The following is a 15,904-nucleotide window of genomic DNA, read 5'->3' as shown; positions in this document are numbered from 1 at the left end:
GATTCTAGGCTGGGCATTATTCTGTTTCAGAAGCGTGAAAATGGGGCCCCAACCTCTTCTTGCTTGTAAGGTTTCAGCTGAGAAATCTGGCGTAATTCTGATGGGTTTTCCTTTGTAAGTTACTTGTTTCTTTCTCCTTACAGCTCGGAGAAGTGACTCTTTAGTGGATATTTTGGTCAGCCTGATGACTACGTGGCGTGGTGTTTTCCTATTTGCTATGAATCTCCCAGGGGTCCTTTGAGCTTCTTGAATCTGTATGTCTAGAGTATTGGCAAGGCCTGGAAAATTTTCCTCGATTATGTCTTCAAATAGCTTGTCCAACCCTTGCTTATTATCTTCTTCACCCTCAGGAATGCCAATAACTCTCAAGTTAGGTTTCTTCACATAATCCCACATTTCTTGAAGACTCAGATCATTTCTCTTACTTTTTCGATCTATCTCTGTGACTGACTTATTTAGTTGGAAGGAGTTATCTTCAATTTCTGAGATTCTTTCCTCTGTTTGATCTACCCTGCTCTTGAGACTTTCCACAGTGTTTTGTAGCTCTCTGAGTGAATTCTTCACTTCTAGGAGTTCAGTTTGGTTTTTCTTCAATATTTCAATTTCTTTAGTGAATTTTTCCTCCAAATCCTATATTTTTTTTGTGTTTTCCTTGTGTTGTTTATCCATTGATTCTTGTATATTATTCAGCTTGTTTATAATCCATAATTGGAATTCTTCCTGTGACATGTTGGTGTTTTGAGTCTGGTTTGTGTCAAATGGTTGGGAGCTGGTATTTCTCTTTGGGGATGAGCTTTCCATTTGATTCTTTGTGCTCTCCGTGTTTTTTCGCTGGGCCCTTCCCATCTAGATTTATCCTTGGATCCTTACTTATAGATTTAGTCTGGTTAACAGGACTCTTTGTGCTCTATTCTTAGGCTGTGAAACAGTCTAGGTATGTTGCTTCTTTTGGCAAGAGGGGGAGACTGTTGTGTATTGTTTAGAGATTTTTCTGTTTCCGTTGGGGGACTGCTTCCGATGGGTCCAATCCTAGAGGATTGGAGTGATCCAGGACCGCTTTGGTGAGATAGGACACTGTGTTGTGGTCTTTCAGAAGGCAGGCAGGGTCCACACTAATAGTAGACCGAAATTCTCTTTGTTTGTTTGTTTGTTTGTTTCCCTTTGGTTCTTCCTCTATAGGGGAGGTTTCTGACTCTATCTGCAGGCAAGATACTAGCTATGGGGAGAGGACGGTGACCTCGCTTGCTCAGCGCCCCAGTTGCTGTAGTTCCCACGGGCAAAAGTCTATCTTGGCCCAATGTCCCCAGGGATCAGGTTCCACACTCTCGCTTTTGGAGAAGTATTCAGTGTTTACACTTCGGCGGGGATCCTATATAAGGTCCGTGGACCAGGGGAGAGGGCCGTCCAGGGAGCCTCTTGGTACCCTATTGCTCCGCAGTGACTTGGCTGTGGGCCCTAGAATGGCGATTGCGTGCCCGCAGATCTCCGGCCCTGGGGGTGACTGCTCAGGATCCGGTATGTACCAGAGCCAGGGACCTGGCCCGTTCCGAAGCTCACCGTGGGTCCCCAGTTAGAAGGCGAAAAGAGAGGAGAAAGAGAAGAAAAAAAAAGAAAGAAAAGGAAAGAAAGAAAAGAAAGAGGAGAAAACGAAAGAGAAAAGAAAGAAAAAGAAAGAAAGAAAAAGAGAAAAAAAAAAGAAAGAAAAAAGAAAAAAAAAAGAAAAACACAAAAAGCCAAACCAAAAAACACCAAAAACGCCAACAAAAATGAACAAAAACAAACTACATAGCACCTCACCACACCGCAAGGCAGAAAGATACACAAATCTGAGGTATATAATTCAGCGACTCAATGTTTTTTTGTTTGTTTGTTTGTTTTACGCCTTAGCACAGCTCTGCCCCTTCACTTCCGCTCGGCTGGGTCCGGAGCGGCCATTAGATGTTTTTGTTTTTACGCCTTAGCACAGCTCCGCCCCTTCACGCCCGCCCGGCTGGGTCCCGGGCGGTTTCGCAGTGGATTTCAAGATGGCGTCTGCGCGCCCGCGCAGCTCCGAGGGTGGTGGGGATCCAACCTCCGCGCTCAAAAAGGCGCAGCAGCCAGAGGCCCAGAGGGCAAAGGTGCCCGCCGGGGCTGTCCGGCTCGTGAGCCGCCGGAAAAAAAAAAGAAAAAGAAAAGAAAAGGAAAAAAAAAAAAAAAAGAAAGCCAAAACCAAAAAAAACAAACACAAACACAAACACAAACAAACAAAACCCAGAAGAAATTTACCAAGAATAAAATATACAGTTCGGCGAGCCTATTCTTCTTGTTCGTGGTTTTTTTTTTTTTTTTTTGCCTTAGCGCAGCTCTGCCCCTTCACCCCGAGCGCGGCCCCGGCATATCCCGCACTCCTGGCGTTGGTTCAGAGACCAGCGGAGGGCGCCGGGCAGAGAGAGCCGCTCGGCACTTTATGGCTCCCGAGCGGTTTCGCCCTCGCTTTCAAGATGGCGCCTGCAGAGCTCCGGGGCTGGAGGAGACCGGCTACCCGGCAGGCGGAGACCGCCACTGCCTGGGGGCTGGCGAGCAAGGACGCGCACTGGGGGTGACCGGCTGGAGAACCGCCAAAAAAGGAAGCACGGGCAGAAAGAGCCGCTGGGCACTTTTTGGCTCCCGAGCGGTTTCGCCCTCGCTTTCAAGATGGCGCCTGCCGAGCTCCGGGGCTGGAGGGGACCGGCTCCCCGGCAGGCAGAGACCGCCACTGCCCGGGGGCTGGCGAGCAAGGACACGCACCGGGGGTCACCGGCTGGAGAACTGCCGAAAGAGGCAGCACGGGGTACGACGCTATTTGCTGTCCGGGAGTCTTTTGTGTTTTTCCGCCCTGGGGCAGATCCGTCCCTCCTCGCCAAGCGCTGTCTCAGCTGAGATCCCCCAGGTTCTAAGGTAATTTCACAAAAAAGCCTCCTGTCTGCAATGCGCCACGTATCCCTCAGTGATTCTGCGCTGGCCTGGGTCAGGGCTCTGTTCAATTGGGAGCGGAGGGCTAGCCGCTTTCCCGAGAGGCTGCTCCCGCCCCGGCTGGGGGCGGGTGTATCGGACCCGCGCTCCGCTGGCTAGTGTCTGTCCCGCGTTCCCAATTTTCGTTCACCTCAGACCTCACTCGCTCTGTTTGTCCCACGCTGATTCTCCGTGGATTCACACCGCTGTTCCTGTGTGGGAGCGGTCTTCTAGCGTTGTGGCAGGTCCGGATCGATGCCTTCCTTCCCGGGAGCGCAGATTCAGGCCGTCACCACCACTCCGCCATCTTTGATCTCTCGAGACTTCTTCATTTTAAACCAACTTCCCTAACAAATATATGTGGGACACTCCATCCATCTATAGCAGAGCAGGACGACTGTAGTTAAGAAATTAATATGCACTGTACACTTTCAAGTAGCTGGAAGAGAGCATTTTGCATATTCCAAACACAAAGAAATCATAAATGTCTCAGATTATAAATTTGCTATTTGCCTGATTTGATCATTAGACATTTTATACACATGTAATATAAAAAATCTAAAATTATTAAGCAGATTTAAAAATGTTAAAAGTCCTTTCTATTTAGATAGGATGGTATTGTCACACAGTAAAAATAAACCAACACAGAGCTGAAAAATGAATATTACTTTACCTTTCAATAGTACATTTCCTAAAAATGATACATGCATTCAGTTTTACAAAATATATTTAATTGTATTTTATAATATTGGTTGGAATGGACACACTTTCACATAGAAAAATATAATCTCCACTTTGGAGAACTACTTCATAGCATGAATACAGATATTTTCAACTGAACCAAGTGGAAAGAGTAACATTGGGGCAGTGCCCGTGTGTGTGTGTGTGAGTGTGTGTGTGTGTGAGGTGTGGGAGCCTTTGCAAGTGCACAGAGCTACGTCCATGGTGGATGTGTTGTGTGTGCGTGTGTGTGTGTGTCTATGTGTGTTTATGCACCTTCAAATTCTAAGAGATTCTTGGGGATGTTACTTGGGGTTAGTTATAATATTTGGAAAATTGTTGCCTATATAATTCTTCAAAGATTTATTTTTGTCTGTTTGTTTTTAATTTTCCTTTGGAATGTGAAACATACATATTACAATTTTCATAGTGATATTCTGTCTTCTTCACTCTTTTTGTCTATGCAACTTGGTTTGTGTCATTCCCAATGACACTTTCTTAAGTCCCTGGTTTCATTTTTGGGCTGAGCCCACTCTACTGACGAGTGTACCCAAGGCTTCTTCAATTCTCAAGCACATTGTTTGATTATTTCATGTTTTACGTTTGATTCTTGATGTTTCCATCTGTCAGCAGCAGGCACCTGTCTGATCCTACAGTCTGCCGATATTTTCCCTTAGAGATTTTTGTGTATTAGCTCTAGTTGTTTTAAATATTCTGTTGATTTAGATCATTCTAATATGGTGTCATTTCAAAATCACATTCTGATCATTTGTCCATTATGACTTTTGTCTTCCTCTTGGAAATGTTTTCTAATTTTTGTGGGTAGCCAGACACATTGCACTGGACAGTTGGTGGGGCCTCATGACCCATGCTGTATTTATGCATCTTCTCCCTGCAGTTTCTCATACCCTACCTTGACTAGGCCTTTCTTGTGGAGGTTTCTGACCATCTCCTCGGGGCCACATTTGGAATCAGTTTCTGCCATGGCTACCACAGTTGAAGGCTCTTCCTTCTACGTCCAACAGAGGCTTCAGATTCCTCCAGTGACCCCGGTTTCTGTTTCCTGCTTGGCTGTATGTTTGCACCTTGTGCTGTCCTGCAGAGGTCTGTCTGTGTCAGCTCTGCCACACGCAGTCCCCTGTGATGTCCCCCTGACATTTGTCAATGGATGGACGGGGTGGGCTGAGGTGGGATTGTCTGCCCTTCAGCAGAGCTGTATTTCTAGTGGGCTGGGGGTCCTGGATCTGGCTGCTGCCTCCAGGTGTCCCCGTCTCTGCCCCAGAGGAGGTGATGGTCCAGCATCTTGCCCGTCCTCCTGGAGTACAGAGTCCCTGGTTGTCCCTCATTGTTCTGTCTCCCAGCTGCAGGGGTTCTCCCTCGGTGTCCTTACCTTCCAGGTGTGCTGCCCTTCCCTGCAGATCGAGGCTTTTATTCCACAGGGAATGGGGAGGTGGCTCTGGGCCTAACCTTGGTGGGGACCTCTGTTCCCTCCCAGGTCCTACAGTGTCCATCTGCGCCCCCAGGATGCCAGTTTTGTAGGTTTTGCGGCAGATCAATTCTCAGTTCCACAGTGGTGATGGGGATGGGTCTGGATGCACTTCCTAAGTGTGTGCATCCCTCTTTCCCAGAGAGTTTGTGACTGTGCCTGTTACAGAGGACAGAGACAAGAGGAGGGGAATCCCCTTAAACACGTGGCCCCTGAGCATTGCCCAGCAGGATGCCTTCACCATGCTCAGCCTCCAGCAGTCCAGTGCACGCTGGCAGCTGCATCCTGCCGTAGCCTGCATTGTATATGGCAGCCCCTGCCCCAGAGCAGCGAACTCCCTGGCTCTGTCACTTTCTGCAAAACTCATCTCTCCCCACCTCGGGATAGTTTTTAGTCTTATAACACCGGTTATCTGAAGTCCTAAATAATGTTTGCAAAATTGCAACTACTGCAGTTTATCTGTTGTAGTCAAAGTTGTTATAAGAATAAAATAAAAAAAAATGTTTCACTTGTGTACACCTTCAAGCTGAGTAGCAGGTTTATTTGTAAGACCCAGAAAATTAAATAAAAATGTATGTTGATCACATCTTAGCAGAAAAAGCACTGTAAATGTGATGATGGGATATTACTCCTTGTTAATATCTGTGAACATTTGCTGCGCACCACAGCACCACTACGTTTGCTGGTCTTTATGCTGAGTTCATAAGAGGATGGACTACACTATTCCATTGTTATGTATTCTAGAAAATAAAAACTAATGTACTTTAACAAGATCAGTATCTGCCCAGGAGATGGAGGAAGAAGGTTAGTGGACAGAAGGGAAGACAGAAGAAGAGATGGAAACATTACCGAGAATTGATTTGTCACTGTCCTAATAATGATTATGGATGTGTGAATTTTTGTCAATTACACACTCTAAATATATGAAGTTCTCCCCATGTCAATTATAACTCATAAAACTGATTTCACATAAATCCTAAAAATACTATTGGTAAGAAGTCTTACAAAGATAATATGTTACGTGTCCAAACATGTTGAAAATTCAGCAGCATCCTCCTTGGCCTCTGCCTATGTTGGGGTAAAGTCCAGGTGTGGAAAACCACACATGTTCTCATGACAGAGTTCTTGAACCCACACTAAGCTGCTCAGCTCTGTGCAGGAGATGGTTCATGGGTCAGGCGTGTGCAGTGCTGAGGAGCACAGGCTCAGATCCCAGAACTCACTCTCCCCAGACTGAGCTCCTGACACATTACACAGGCCCTCGATGCCCTGGGGTGACTCTCACGTTTGTAATATGGAACAGAGATGGACACTTAGAGTACATGATCCATGTCCATGTGGCAATAGGAAGTACGATGATGGATGCTCAGTATTTACCAGATTACAATTTCCTAAGAAGAGCTTACATTGTATCAAATGTTGCTGTGGTCATACACCCTCCCCCCAGACACTCACTTCTGATCTGGACCCTGCCCTCCCTCAGGCGTCCCACCCCAGAGCTTGCTATATAGCAGGGGACATGCAAATAGGGCCCTGCCTCTGCTGATGAAAACCAGCCCAGCCCTCACCCTGCAGCTCTGGGACAGGAGCCCCAGACCAGGCATTCCCAGGCGTCCCCATTCGGTCAACAGGACTGAACACATTGACTCACCATGGAGTCTGGGCTGTGCTGGGTTTTCCTTGTTGCTCTGTTACAAGGTAATTCATGGAGAACTAGAGATATTGGGTGTGGGAGTGGATGTGAGTGAGAGAAACAGGGGCGTGTGTGGCAGTTTCTGACCAGGCTGTGTCTGTGTTTGCAGGTGTCCAGTGTGAGGTGCAGCTGGTGGAGTCTGGGGGAGGCTTGGTGCAGCCTGGGGGGTCCCTGAGACTCTCCTGTGCAGCCTCCGGATTCACCTTCAGCAGCAACTACATGCACTGGGTCCGCCAGGCTCCAGGGAAGGGGCTGGAGTGGGTCTCAAGAATTTATGGTAATGGTGGTAGCACAAGCTACGCAGACACCGTGAAGGGCCGATTCACCATCTCCACAGACAGCAGCAAGAACACGGTGTATCTGCAAATGAACAGTCTGAGAGCCGAGGACACGGCCCTGTACTACTGCACTAGAGACACAGTGAGGGGACATCAGTGTGAGCCCAGACACAAACCTCCTGCGGGTGCGCGCGGGGCCGCCAGGGGGCGCGCAAGACACAGGAGCAGAGTCAGCCCAGGGCAGGTGCAGGTGCAGGGTAAGGGCTGGTTTCCTCTCAGGGTCGTGGCTTCCTCTCCATAAAACGGTTTCCTCTGTGGAACTTCTCTGAATTCACGATTCTGTGTTTCCCTCTGCAGTCTCTGTGTTAGATATGTTTGTGCTAATGAGAGAAAATATTGTAACCTGCTCAAAAGGCAGACAGTGGCTTCCAGTCATGTTCTCCTCTCCCCAAATGGACATGAATGATCAACACTTCTCAATAAGTCCGAAAATGAATAAAAGATTTTTTTCTTGGACAGCACAATGCAGCACAGCATACAGAAGTACACGTTCCTTCTAGGCGTCAAGCAGGATAAAGCACCTACTGGACGTCAGGGGCAGACGGAGTCAGCGTCCTAAGCAAGAGCAGGAAGACCCCGTGGAGCTCCCTGTCCCAGCACCAGGCTCACAACATCGATTATATCTGACAGAATTCAAGGGCAGAGGGACCCACCGACATTTAGGGTAGATGTTGACTCTGATGGTGTTAGACACCTGCACACACAGGCAGGCACAGATGCGCACACACACACACACACACACACACAGGCTGCCACAGATGCACACACACACACACACACACACACTGAGTGAACACGGGAAGAGTGAGTCTCTCCACTACTGAGGTGTCTGCAGAGCAGGGCAGGCCTCTCAAAACAGTTCCAAGTGGCTTCGTAGGGCAGGAAGGGAGACTGGCTCAGGTTTTCACAACAGTTCCCTGGTGGGAAAGGGAGGGGGCTCTCACTCCCAGGAAGTGTCTGCTGGTGTCTGGGCCTCTGACAGCCATCTGGTGAGAAAGCACCTGTGATTCCTTCCTAGGATTCCCATGAGTGGGGCAAACAGGGAAGACGAAGGATGGGCCTTCAGATGTCAGCGGACAGACACCACGTAAGAGACTTTGACTTCTTATTCCACTCAACAACTATTAAATATTTTTACATTTATTTGAAAAGCAGGGAAAGGCCTTTATGGGTGGAAAACAATGAGGTCTGCCAAAAAATAGAAGACGTTTCATTAGTATGAAGAAATCATAGTACTAATGAGGATGAGCAGGAGGAGGAGTTAGACAGGGTCTTGGTCCAATGTCATGGGGGGAAGCTTTTCACTGTCCACACTCATCAGCTTATCCTGAAGGCCCTGGGTCTGCTGTGGCCTTCAAAATATCAGAAGGTTCACAGGTTCTACTAGGATGCTCAGTTTGACATTCTCTACCACAGCAGCCTTCCAAGTGTCTAGAATTCTGAACTGATGCTGTTGTTCTGAAATGTGAACCCGAGGGTTTCCTCCCTGGAATTGCACTGCTGTGTTTCCCTTAAAGTCCTTAATAATATTTGCTCCAGTATGGCTCAAGACCAGTATTTGCCTGATGTTTCTCCATCACACACTCTGTGCTGGTTGAACATGATGACAGACTGCTAAATAGATGCAGTAAAAGGACCCTGAATCTGTGGTGATAGGAGTGTCTATAATGCATTAATTGCTTTCAAAATTATTTACTCTCACAAGCAATAAGGAAAATGCTAGTAATTGTGATAAAATCTAAATGTTTGTTCAGTTGCTACCAAGGGAAAGTGTAACAACTGATGTGTCCTTGAGGGACTGGACCACAATGCTGTAAGCAAGTTCTCATGGTAGACTGGCGAAGGAGTTCAAGAATTGCTTAAAACTGTGACATTCAAATTTCATAATGCTAATTGGATAAACATTTTCAACACTTACAAAATATTTCCAATGAGTGGACGGTGTGTTACATGAGCAGTGATGATGCCTCACAAGGTTAGACAGCATCACAAACTAAGTTTAGGCTGCTTGTTCTCAGTAATGACTTCGTACAACACTTGTTTAACCCCCATGTTATTTTTTGCATGATTTCTATTTACTTTAGTTGGATCTCTAGGATTTAGAAGTCTATCTAGAAGTTTTTTAGTTTTTTCTTCATTTTGATACATTTACCAGAACTTTTGAGAAACCCTTTTGTTTGCAAAATATCCCAAGTTCATGTACTATTTTAAAAACATATGCATTCAATCCTGGATTTTGGCTAATTGACAAGCACCAAGAAGGGCAATGACTTTTGCCACACGGGCTGATTTTACCTCCAGTTGGGCTGATTTTACTTCCATTTCCAATGGAAAGTTTTCTTCGGTAACATGAATCACTGCTTAGTAACTTCCAGGTTCATTATTGAACTGTGATTGATCGACAAATACTATTGTCTGAAGTGTCTTAATGAGAATCTCATCCAAGGAATATACAGAACTTTTTCGCTGATGCAGACAAAATAGCTCTGTGCCCACACTTAGCTTTCAGCCACGTGTCCTAGCACACAATGAACCGCACGCCACTGTTCACCTCACCTGGAGCTTCTGACTAGGAAATGAGGTACTTTTGATTTTAATGCCTCTAGACCATCATATCTGGCTATTTTAGCAAAAATTAATGGCAACATGAAATAACTAAACAATAAGGAAAATCATAACCTAATCAAACAGGAAGCCAGATGTGAGTGGCTCCATCTTTGCCAGTTTCAAAAGTTCATGCACCCAAGGAGCTTCTTGTCTCGACATTTCACACTGATATGCAGAAAACGTCCGCTTCATCCACCAATCCCCTCTTGTGTGGATGTGCTGAGACTGTTTTCAGGGTCCCACAGATAGGACAAGTGGTGGAAGTGGAGAGGACACCTTTCTGAAGTTTGCCCTGAAGGATCAGCAAGGTCACAACAGAGACTCTCTCCTGCCTCCATGACTAGAACTCTGTCACACGCCCACATGCACACGAATTCCTGATGGGCATAAATGCTACAATGATGAGGCTGACCATTTTATCACATAAAATTACTGGAAACTGACATAAATATTTTCTTTTCCTTTTTCTGCGGGGAGTTAGCTAAGCTCCCCTCTAAATTTCGGGACCCTCAGACAGGGGTTGTCACAAAGGATGAATAATTAGTAGGAAACAGAAATAAAAATAATACACAGAGACACAGATATAATTTATAAAGTAAAGATTTATGAAGTTAGATAAGGCAGGGTGCCCAGAAAGTTATATTTGTTCCCACAGAAATGCAACTCAGACTGAATTTTTACAGAGATACTTACAGGGCAGATACAGGTTCTCCTTCCAGTGAACCCCATGCTGAGTGTCTCTTACTGAGAAATGCAGCCCTTGGCCCCAGGAAATGTCAGGCTGACACCATTAACAGAATTGGGTGCAGGGTAATCACACGGCTAGTGGTCCTGGGCGAGGGTTGGGTTTGGAAAGACACACACATGCGCTGGATCCAGGCAAGGTGAGTTGCTGCACCTTCCAGACTCAGAGTTCTTAGGGAATTTCTCATCAAGTGATTCCGTCACTCAGTTCAGGAGCCATGTTGAGGTCACTGCTCGGCTCTTTTGCTCGCAGACTTCAGATTAGGCAGAGGGAGGACCTCAGTCTGCCTTGGGGGGAGAAAGCACATGAAGTTGGGTGATGCATGTCACCCAGCCCTGCCATTGTGGCCACTTAATTCATGGACCATTCGGGCTGCGCTGGAGTCGCTGGTCGCAGAGGGCGACTGTTGTCCACTGGCTAATCCCAGGCACGTGAGTGTCAGTGTGATGGCACAGGGAGTGCACTCTGCAGATGCCGGGACAAAATGCAGAGGGCTTCTCGCCAAGGCCCGGACAGCACACTCATGCATAACCCACATGCTAGTCACGGGTGCTGCCTGCAGGGAGAAAGAACCAAGAGGATCAATTTCATTACCTGGTAACACACACCCAAATGTCACATGGCTCTTTAAGATTGAACAAGAAATGCTCTACAGGTGGCCCAGGTCCGAGCACAGGTGTCATCCGGACACTCTCAGTGGTGCCCACATGCAGGCCCACCTCCCACGCAGGCTTCGCTCCAGTCCCTGCACCAGCCCTCACACAGGGGACTGGGGACCAGTCCTGTGTCAGATCCTCTACCGTACTGGTTGGGGGAGGTAAATTACAGTGTGGGTTACGTCTGTTATCTGCTGTGAATTAATCTTTGTGAGTGGAGAGCACAAGAATTATGGAAGAAAATGTTGGAAAACTCTTCTACGTACAAGCTTATGCCACAAGATTATTAAGACCACAATGGTAATCACGGCAACAAGAAAAATTAACATATGGGTCTTGATTAATGTACACCAGGGTCCCTTGTAGGGATTCCTTGGTCACAAGGAATGGAGCATGTGCCGGGCCCTACAGAGTGCTGTGGCATCTGGGTCTGCTAAACAGTGGTAGGGGCGAGATTCATTCCTATCCACACACCATGGTGACAACTTGAGAAATCTCTCTTTTTATTGCCCCAATGTTAGGCTGTGATTGATTAGAAGTTCTGCTTCCCAGGAAGGATCACACCTATTGGGGGAACAGTGTGCTCCCCTGAATCTGAGACCTGGTCTGAGCCCATTCAGTCGTGAGGACCACCCAACAACGACAGGCCCTCTCCCACTGATCGACACTAACTCTGCTTTGGAGGCTAAGCTTGTGTACCCATGGAGGCAGGGACCATCCCTCAGGCCTAGGCAGATTCTGTGGTTTCTCCACTGCGTCCCACACTGGGGAGGTCAAGTGCATCAGCCACATGCCTGCGGGTGGCAGAGGGACCAAGGACAATGGCTCTGCAGTGCTCAGGCCTGAGTCACTCCATCAGGGAACAACATGCAGCAACCCTCACTGCAAAGTGCTGCCACGTGTTAGAAGGTTCCAGAGTGGAGGTAGTAGGGGACACTAGTGAATGACAAGTAGGACCACAGGGCCACCTGCAGCCATGCACAGTGGAGTCTGGGCACTAACACTCACGTCGTGACTTCCACAAAGATCAGGGCTGGCTACTGTCCCAAGCGTGTGTCAGCCCCATAGACTGAACCCGGGCCAGTGTGGACCCACCTGGCAAGAGGGAGATGTCAGGACAAACTTCAGTGGATCCTTCTTGGCCCCACTCATGTGCTCTGGGCCCAGCACAGAGGAAGCACAGTTGCATTTGACAATTTGTGTGAATCCGAATCCCCTCAGCTGAGTGAGACTCATGTCACAGTTAATGCACAAACGCGTCAAGGGCAGTGTGGATTCTGTGGCCCAAAGTTCATTGCAACCTTGAAGTTGTAACACTAGATGCAGCAAAGTCCCATCATGTTCTCATTAGTGAAAGGGGATACTGCAGACCCCATTAGGCATGTCCACACTGGTGCTGGGGATGGTTCATACGCGCAGTAGGATCTAGTGTCGGGGAGCTCAGATACAGATACTGCAGGTAGCTCTCACTAGACACGTCCTTCCTCTTGCACACATTGCAAAACTGCACCATCCTTCTCTTTGTAGTTTCATCTGTGAAATATCATGACCTATGAACTCCTCCAGGATGCTCACCTCTTCCCTGGGCCCTGCCTTCTCCGCAGGTGTCCCCACTCAGGGCTTCCTATATAGCAGGGGACATGCAAATAGGGCCCTCCCTCTGCTGATGAAAACCAGCCCAGCCCTCACCCTGCAGCTCTGGGACAGGAGGCCCAGCCCCGCCATTCCCAGGTGTCCCCAGTCGGTGATCAGGACTGAACACAGTTACTCACCATGGAGTCTGGGCTCAGCTGGGTTTTCCTTGTTGCTCTGTTACAAGGTAATTCATGGAGAACTATGGATATTGGGTGAGGGAGTGGATGTGAGTGAGAGAAACAGGGGTGTGTGCGGCAGTTTCTGACCAGGCTGTCTGTGTTTGCAGGTGTCCAGTGTGAGGTGCAGCTGGTGGAGTCTGGGGGAGGCTTGGTCCAGCCTGGGGGGTCCCTGAGACTCTCCTGTGCAGCCTCCGGATTCACCTTCAGCAGCTATGCAATGAGCTGGGTCCGCCAGGCTCCAGGGAAGGGGCTGGAGTGGGTCGCATACATTAGTTACGATGGTGGTAGCACAAGCTACGCAGACGCCGTGAAGGGCCGATTCACCATCTCCAGAGACAACAGCAAGAACATGGTTTCTCTGCAAATGAACAGTCTGAGGGCCGAGGACACGGCCCTGTACTACTGTACCAGTGACACAGTGAGGGGACATCAGTGTGAGCCCAGACACAAACCTCCTGCGGGGGAGCGCAGGGCCACTAGGGGGCGCGCGGGGCACAAGGAGCAGAGTCAGCCCAGGCAGGTGCAGGGGACAATAATGGTTCATTTCCTGTCAGAGTTTGGCGCGTCTCCTCTACAAATTTTATCCTGGGACCTATATTCCTTTGTGCCTCTTTGCTCATCACAGTAATGTCTGAATTGGAAACATGTTGTTGTAGTAAATGAACACACTCTCACCTGCACACACGGCAGAACGTCACTCACGTGGGCAGAAATGACCCTGCTGTTACCACAGGGGTCAGAGTCCTGAGGAAGGAAGCCCAGGGGAACCTGCTGAGCATTTTCCAACCAGACTCAGCGCACAGACCTCAGTGGGACTCCCTGAGTGGCACAGTCTTTGGGATTCAGGTTGGGACATGTAGGGACCTGGGCAGGGTCAGTGTCCCATAAAACCTAACAGTTTCAAATTGTTCTCTCCTCATTTAAACCTGTACATCCCTGATGCAGAACTGAATCAGTTATATTTTTCTCTGCAAGTCTGTTTTCTTTCTCCCTGGGTTCTATTTTCAAAACTTACTCTTCTTCTTCTTCCCGCACAAAATGGAGGGTGTGGTCTCTGTGTCTAAATCCCAGGGCTCAGGCCCTTTAGGTTGAGCTCAGGTGTGGCCCAGGCTGTGGCTCCTGTGGGACCTGGGAAAAATTGATGGGACTGTCTCACCCACCTTTCCTGGGACCCTCCTTCTGTCACCTGGGAATGGACTCACATTGGAAATGTAAGTGGCCATTAGTAGCTGAGAGAAGAAGTGTGATTGGTCAAAGTGGGATGTGTCCACTGAGACTCTCACAGAGTCACCTCCATATCTGTGGCATCGGGGAGACCTGCAGATGGAATCCTGAGTGTGCTGAGCACTCTCTGGTGACCTCCAGATCCTTGTGAGTGGTGTCCTTTGGCTCCACATTATCACACCCCACCCTGCAGTTGAGTTCCTCCTGTGTGAAGTGTGTGCCCAAGATGGTCCTTTGTCCAACAGCCTCCTTATCCTCCCCCCTCTGCTCCTCCTGACTGCCCTCTCCTATGTTCTCCTCCTCCCTATGGAGAGCAAAATCATTCCCTGTTTTTACTCTCACACCCACCGTTATCAAGAAGGAATCAGGGTCATGTATTGAACAAGGATTTCTCTATAAACCACATCGGATTCACAAAAGATTCCTTCCACAGTGTGGGGTGTCATCATGGGAGACACTTGTGGAAAACGAGGGGCACCATCAATCTTACCAAGAGATCTCCATGCTTGAGAAATTTTTATGTCTATCTGGAGACACAGATGCATCCTCATTGCAAGTAGAGAAGAAATTAATAACACGAGAGCCTTTGCGGCATTCTATGGGCCTTGCCTCTGCGATGGCTTCAGAGCAAGACACTGAAGGGTGAGAACATGACAGTGTGTTTCGTGGAGTGTGGAGGAAGGGAGAGGACTTCCAGGGCAGAGGGGAGTGCTCTGCTTTGCAGTATTTTTTCTTTAGTTACTGATGGGGAGAAGATCACCGAGCCTTAGGGACCCCATTTCTGAGGCCGTGGGAGGACAGGAGGTGAAGGGATGCTGCCTGAGCAGGAGCCAGAGATAAGGGCAGAAGTTAACTGCCTAGTTGGGGGACATTCCAGCGATCAGGGAGCACAGCAAAGCAGACTCCCACCTTAAAGCCTGAGGGGCCTCATGCCTAAAAAGACACGGAGTGGCTTGACACGAATACCACCCATGGCTATGAAGGAAGATTGCAAAATATCAGCCCTGGAAAACGGACCCCAGACTCCAACTCTTAAAACACACCAGGTTGAGCTCCTTCCCTCCCCTTTCTCCGTAAAATGCCTCAGTTGATGGGGAGCTAACCTCCCAGTCAGAAGTACTAATCTCTTTGTTCTTCAATCGAATGGGCCAAGCTGCTGAGTTCAGAGATACTATCTGTACATAGCTTAAGGCGTAGTTGTGCTTAGTAACGAGCTATGTGTTCCTGCTTCTATAGACAAGAGTAATTAGCTAAGGCATCTTGTGATTTTTAGGGGAGACTTGAAACTTCTACACATTGTAACCCATGAGCTTTTCACGTGAAATCATTGTAATCTATAGCATGAAAAAGGGAGAAAAACGGGTGCTAGATTTCAGTCAGTGCCACCTGGCTCATGGGAATACTGGTGGACCCTGACTTCCCTGCACCCTTTCACCTTACTTTTTGTGTCTGTGTCTTTGTCTTTTCCATCTTTGCAGCCCACAGTGCCTGGGACCTGGTCATATCACAGGCATCATGAACCCCCAATAGTTCACAGTATTTTTTTTCTTCAAGATTGGTAGGGAGTGAAAACATACTGTATTTATGTAAAGCCCAGGAAAGCTTCCCGGCTCAGGTGTTGTTGAGTGGATACGATGCTGTAGGAAGCTGT

At 48.0% G+C, this 15,904-nt stretch overlaps 1 protein-coding gene across 1 annotated transcript in view; it reads left to right on the top strand.

Annotated features, from left to right (window-relative positions):
• Nucleotides 1-15,904, top strand: part of LOC138380329 (uncharacterized) — a 48,156-nt gene that overhangs the window by 18,585 nt on the left and 13,667 nt on the right. Inside the window, exon 6 of the mRNA XM_069464956.1 lies at nucleotides 7,060-7,289. Coding sequence (XP_069321057.1) covers nucleotides 7,060-7,289 — 230 coding nt within the window. The remainder of the gene's footprint in view (nucleotides 1-7,059; nucleotides 7,290-15,904) is intronic.

The sequence above is a fragment of the Eulemur rufifrons genome, unplaced genomic scaffold (genome assembly GCF_041146395.1).
Source record: "Eulemur rufifrons isolate Redbay unplaced genomic scaffold, OSU_ERuf_1 scaffold_364, whole genome shotgun sequence".
Taxonomy (NCBI): Eukaryota; Metazoa; Chordata; class Mammalia; order Primates; family Lemuridae; genus Eulemur; species Eulemur rufifrons.
This window is presented reverse-complemented; position numbering and strand designations above follow the sequence as displayed.